This window comes from Setaria viridis, chromosome 4 (genome assembly GCF_005286985.2).
Source record: "Setaria viridis chromosome 4, Setaria_viridis_v4.0, whole genome shotgun sequence".
NCBI classification, from domain to species: Eukaryota; Viridiplantae; Streptophyta; class Magnoliopsida; order Poales; family Poaceae; genus Setaria; species Setaria viridis.
Window position 1 is genome coordinate 2,899,904 of NC_048266.2, and position 6,000 is coordinate 2,905,903.

The window sequence follows — 6,000 nt, forward strand, 5'->3', positions numbered from 1 at the left end:
GTTGGTAGGCTCCTGATGAGCCTAAGTACACGTTCAATAGTTTAAACGGCTGCCGTTTGCAAGCACTAGTCATGTCACATAGAGACAGCAATACGAACAACTTATACAATGGGTTATATGTTAGGAATCAACGTGATCAAATATGGCTTGAGAGCATGAGTCCCAGTCGTCCCTTCGCAAGGCGACAGCGTACAATGGTGCTGGAGCGGGCGATATGGGTTGGGAGCACGAGTCCCCGTCGTCCCTTCGCGAGGAGACGGCGTGCCCATCTCTTAGTTGGGTTGAGGAGGTTTTTGTAAAAATGGCATCTCCCAGACGGCAAAAAGACGGGCATTATACGTGCCCTAAGCCAAGCAGTTATCTGGGTTAATAGATAGGAGCCCCACACCCTGCCTGATCGCTCACGGATTTAAGCATTGCGCACTGCAAAGAAAGGCAGGAGAGGTGTGAGCTGAAGCTGAGGGACTTGGGTGGGACAAGTGAGTTAGGGTGCCCACATTTCTATCATGATAAATCTAGTTCGAAAATTAATCATATAGTTGTCTAATTTTCCAACAGTTGTCCGCGCCACTATGGCTGCGCTCGCCACGGGCACCGCCGCGGCAGCTCGCCCCACCGCGGCCCTACCTGCCATGTGCATCACCAACGTGGCTTGCCCGCATCTGCGCGCTTGCGCCACTACACGCGTCCGCTCGCCACAGCCGCTTCGGCCATCCGACCGCCTCGACCTCGCCTGACGTGGCTGCTTCATGCAATCGCACCCCTGGCCACCGCTTCGCATCCGCCGCGGCCGCTTTCCTCACCGAAAATGTGGTGGATCTACCACCGATAATTCCAACTCTTTCTCTCACTATCACTCTATTGACCGGCACAACACAGACTATGCAAGCATTACTCAAATTCAAGCTACCATATAAGCAACAAATGAATTCCGATCGAATTAAAACCTACATTCCTTGTTCGGTAATCCCAATTGTACATATTAAAGAGTAAGAAGGATTTCGAAAAGGGCAAAAGAACACATCACGTCATCACATGAATTAAACGAGCAATTCAAGAAAAAGCAAGTGGCAAGATAGAATTTTTGTCACAGTGCCACAGCTCAGCCCGGGATTGCCTACGGGACTCGATTGAGCGGCAGGAAAGATTGCGGGCGGATCGTCAATTCCTCCGGTTTCATCGTCTTCCGCTCCTTCATCGATTTTGCTGGGTGTGAGGCGCACAACGGCGCAAGGAAGCTCGGGTAGGGGCGGCTCATGGCGGGACCATCCATGGCGCGCGCATCGGACAGGGTTGGATGGGGAAATGACGCCGACGGTTGGGCGTGGGGCACAGGGACAGCTAGATCAGGTGGGACCTTTAGGGCCGGGACTAACGCTGCTAGTGAGAATGGCATGGTGAAGGAGGCGGCGGACCGGCAGTAGCGCGTGGGGAGCGGCGGCACGTTGCGAGCGTGAGGAGAAAAGAACCGGGGGTTACCTTAACACCTCACGAGCGCCGATTTGGGCCTGCACCGTTAGGAAAGACCGATGTTGGCGTTCCACGCTGCAAGCTAGAAAACCTCTTTTGCACCGCGCGGGTCTGGCCTGAGAGGCTGACCAGCTCTGGGCCTGGCCCAACCTCCATCCGGTCTACCAAATGGACCCATTGAAACAATCAATGGCGTAGATAATTAACGAGAAATTTGTATTTTTGATACCCAAACACGTGGTTTCGCATATTTGATAGTTCAAAGGTTGGCTTCGCAAATAAGACACCCACAAACATTAACACATTGATTTACTTAATATTATACCTCTTTAATGATCTTATTTCATCCTTTTCCATTTACTGGTTTGTGAAAGGATTAAACTACCCCTTGCTTTATGTACGTACCTCTCTATCTCTGGTTCGATCAAAGCAATTGCCTCGCTCGAGCATGCCGCCGCCTGCCCAGAACGCGTCGCGATTGCCTCGCTCGGACGCGCCCGCTGCCCGCCTAGAACGATGCGGTACTGGTGCTCCTCATCTCTCTCCAAACCAGCGGGCACTGGTAGGGCCGTGGAGGTCGAGCGCGAGGACAGGCAGGAGGTCGCCAGACGTGGAGGTGCGCTCGAGGGCGTGGATGAGGTGGCATCGCCCCTTCTGTTTTACTGGAGGTAGTAATAAAAAACAGGATCCCAAACAAGAAACATCCTTCGTGGGAATTAAGCTCCCTCGCTGTTCTTTTTTTTAGGGCGAGCGAGCGAGGCAGCACGCAGCCATGAGCGACGGCGGGGTCGAGGTGGAGGTCCGCGTGGTGGGCGGCGTGCGGAGCTGCTTCGTCGCGCTCCCGCTCCACCTCATCCACGCTCTCGAGCACACCTCCGCATCCGGCGACCTCCCGCCCGTCCTCGCACTCGACCTCTGCGGCCCTGCCGGTGGCCGCTGGTTTGGAGAGGGATGAGGAGCACCAGTACCGCAATCGTTCTCAGTGCGGGCGGCGGCACGTCGAGCAAGGCAATCACAACACGTTCTGGGTGGGCTGCGGCGCATCCGAGCGAGGCAATTGATCTCATCAACCAGAGACGGAGAGGTCCGTACATAAAGGGATCATTTAGTCCTTTCACAGTCCAGTAAATAAAAAAAGGAGAAAATAAAATTATTAAAGAGGTATAATGTCAAGTAAATCAATGTGTCAATATTGTGGGTGTCAAATTTGCAAAGCTATTTTTGAAGTGTTAAATATGCGAAGAATATTGTGGGTGTCAAATTTGCAAAGCTATTTTTTGAAGTGTTAAATATACGATGCTACGCTATCGTGTTTGGGGTATCAAAGAATACAAATTTCTCTATAATTAACAGCACTGGCTTGGCTCGGAACAGATTGAACAACGCAGCCACCCAAATTTTCTTTCTCCAGTGCGCCTATCAGAGCTCCTCCAACGACTGCCGCGAGCGGAAAAAAAAAAGGAAAAACGAAGAATCAGTGCTCTATCTGAAGCTGGGGGGCCCTTCATTGCCACCACGCTCTACTACCGCTCTGGCTCTGCGGAAAAGAGCGCGGCACCCCGTCGCCGGAGACGTCGCGGCTCGTGGACAGCCTCTGCTTCCTCCCGCTCCTCCTATCGCCGCCGCCGCTCACCTCGCACGTCCACGGCGCCGGCCTCTGCTTCGTCTCGCTCACCTGCAACGCGTCGAACGCAGGAGCAGTTAGCAGTCAGGCGCAAGATATTACTGGCCTCTGGCGATTGCAACACTAACAATTTTTTTTTTTAAAAAAACAATACATGTTTCACGACTGAAAGTGTCGCTGTGCAGCTCAACAGGCAACAAGATCTGCAGGACAACAAGATCTCAGGAGAGAATGGGAGATGCTGCCCTATCCTGAAGAATCCAAGCCGGTGGGCAGCACACGGGGCTGACAGGACTAGCAAAGCATTGCTGAACCAAGAAATCTCCTCCCCTGTGGTCCACCGTAGAGACGACCTATCCAGAACCTCTCCCCACTTTTTCCGTAGCTGGAAGGTGAGAGCAAGTCCTCACGGCAAGGACACGGCCAAATTCAGGCGACGCCGTGTAGAACGCAGCAGGTTCCTTCCATCCCAGGGAAATTCGAAAAATTCTTTGCTGCAAGGAAAACCATGTACTTTTGTGTGGCCGATGTGGACGGGAGAAAAGGCGCATCTTGGACGACCTCATGCGGTTACTTATGGGGCTTGTATAACTATCAAACTTCTTTTGACTTTAACCAAATTTATAGAATTTATAGAAAGCATATTTAATGGTGAACTTGACAAAACTAAATTTGATATCGCAGATGCTGCTATATTTTTAGAATTTATAAAATTTACACAATTGAGGTATACTGTGGATATCTAAGGGGCAACGGACAAGCAGTAGATTATAACCGTGGACTGGAACGAAGCGCGGACTAGCTTACCATGAAGCAGAACCCGGACAGGCCCAGGTCCAGTTCTAGACCCGGCTGGCCGGGCCTCGGCCGCTTCGCTGCCGAGTGCATCGCCGCCGGCGAAGAACCTCGCTTGTCGACGCCGTTACGTGCCGGTGTTGCTTGCGCACTGTTCCTTCCAGGAGGTGGCCGCAGCGGCGGCGAGGACGTGCTGGGCGGGCTCTGTGACTGGCCCCTGCGGCCCGGGGGAAGCCCGCTGAAGAACCCGGGGTCCAGGTCGTCCTGGAACATGTCCACGAACAGCTGCTGCAGCTCCTCGAAGGTCTCCTGCAGGGCGTACGGAAACACACGGTTCGCTCAGCCCACGGATCTAAACGCGGGATCGACGGTCCGGATCTCCAGCGACGACGGTACGAGAATATTCTGGATGCAGGGTGGTGCTTACCGTTGGCGTGGCCTGGCTCATCATGTCGGCCATCTCTCCGAGGAAGTCGCCCATCCCCGACAGCTGCGGATCATCACACACAAAGCCGGAAACCCGTCAGCAAAAACGAATTGCCTTCCACAAACCAAGCCTCTCATCAAGAAACAAATTGAGCCGGGTGTGGAGTGGTAATTACGTCGGCCTCGTCGTCCTCGCTGTCGTAAACGCCGACGTCGTAGAGGAAGCGCTTGTTGGAGTCGGAGAGCACTTCTCGCGGGTTCGGCACGGAACGCAATTAAGGAATTCAGTTTTGGCTAATCAGCGGTCAACGAACAATGGAGGATCGGGGAGAGGGAGAGATGGGAATTGGTAGCGAGTGATCACCGGAGTATGCGCCCTGGATCTCCTGGAACCGCTCCTTGGCCTCCTCGACGCGCGCCGAGCTGCCGGACGCCGAGCACCGGTCCGGGTGCCATATCTGTGCACACGATCCAACCAGAGGAGTAAGTGAATCCGGTGAAACATCCTCTCGATTTCGAAGCGGATGATCGATCGAGACGGAAGGAGAGGAGCCCAGCCGAACAACATTGCCCTGCAAGGATCAATGGACGGACGTACCATGGCGAGCCTCCGGTAGGCCCCCCTGAGCTCGGCGTCGGTGCACTCCCTGTTGAGCCCGAGCACGGCGTAGAGGTCGGCGCCGGGAGCCGCCGAGGCCTCCTCCTGGAGGTTGCCTCCGCGGCCGGCGGCCATGTCGGTCGGCGCTGGCGAGCGCGCAGAAGGCTGCTGCTGCGTGCTCTGTTCTGGGAGGAGGAGGAGCAGAGTGGCGTGAGGGAGGGAAGGGAACGGGGGCCACCCACGGCCGGAAGCAAAGTAGCAAACAAGCGGGCGCGAGGCGGGGCGAGGCGAGCAAGTTGCTTGGCCGGCCTGCGGTTCCACGCGACGCGCGAAGGCTGCAGAACCGGGGACCCTGACGCCGACGGGGCCTGGCGGGTTTTAAAGGCGAAAAGCGTGTGGTCGCATCGCCTGCTTAGCGGAGATATCCAGGTCATTTGGTTCCGGCTGTGGCTGAGCAGTTTTTGGAAAACGTACGGGAAAATGACTCATTCGGTAGGTGGCTGTGGACGAAATACCCATAATATTCTTTCTTTTTTTCTTCCTATTTATTTTTCCTTCTCAAAATTTTTCTTTATTTTGCTCTTCTTCCCCTTCTCTCTTCCTTATCCTGCTACCGGTCTTCTTTTTCTTACTCCCACGAGTCGCTCGACCTTCGGCTCCTTGCCTCCGCCGCTAGCTAGCCCCTGCCGGCGCGCCCCGCCTCTCGCCATCCCCACCCGCGCGCGTTGTCGCCGTCCTCCTGCCCCCATCGCCCGCGCCGTCGTGGCCCTCCGGGCTCTAGCCCTCGGCGTCCGCGGCATCGCCGCTCTCTGGCCACCTCGCACCAGGGCGGCAACTAGAGCAATGGCATCCTCCGCACCCTGCGCCAAGGGGTGTGGTGGGGATTTTGTCCCCACAAAAGGGGATGAAGCCGTGGGGAGCCAGTTTTTTGGGTTCTCCTCCCTCAACTGGCTCCTCTCAGCGGGAATTGCAGAACTTCTCCGGTGAAGCCATTTCATGTTTCCTTGTTTAGCAGGATTTCACGAGAAGCCGGTGGAGAAGCCGCTCAAGAAGCCCTACTAAAGGGACAGTAACAAAAGCAGGACCA

At 55.0% G+C, this 6,000-nt stretch overlaps 1 protein-coding gene across 1 annotated transcript; it reads right to left on the reverse strand.

Moving 5' to 3' along the window:
• Positions 1-2,724: 2,724 nt before the first annotated feature.
• On the reverse strand, positions 2,725-5,277 carry LOC117851390 (uncharacterized). Its single transcript, XM_034733198.2, has 6 exons — positions 4,914-5,277; positions 4,680-4,773; positions 4,492-4,562; positions 4,317-4,379; positions 3,902-4,198; positions 2,725-3,145 (listed from the first exon to the last, which is right to left on the reverse strand). Exons 1-6 carry the CDS (start codon positions 5,046-5,048, stop codon positions 2,975-2,977), a joined length of 831 nt encoding a protein of 276 aa, XP_034589089.1. The 5' UTR covers positions 5,049-5,277; the 3' UTR covers positions 2,725-2,974.
• Positions 5,278-6,000: the final 723 nt, after the last annotated feature.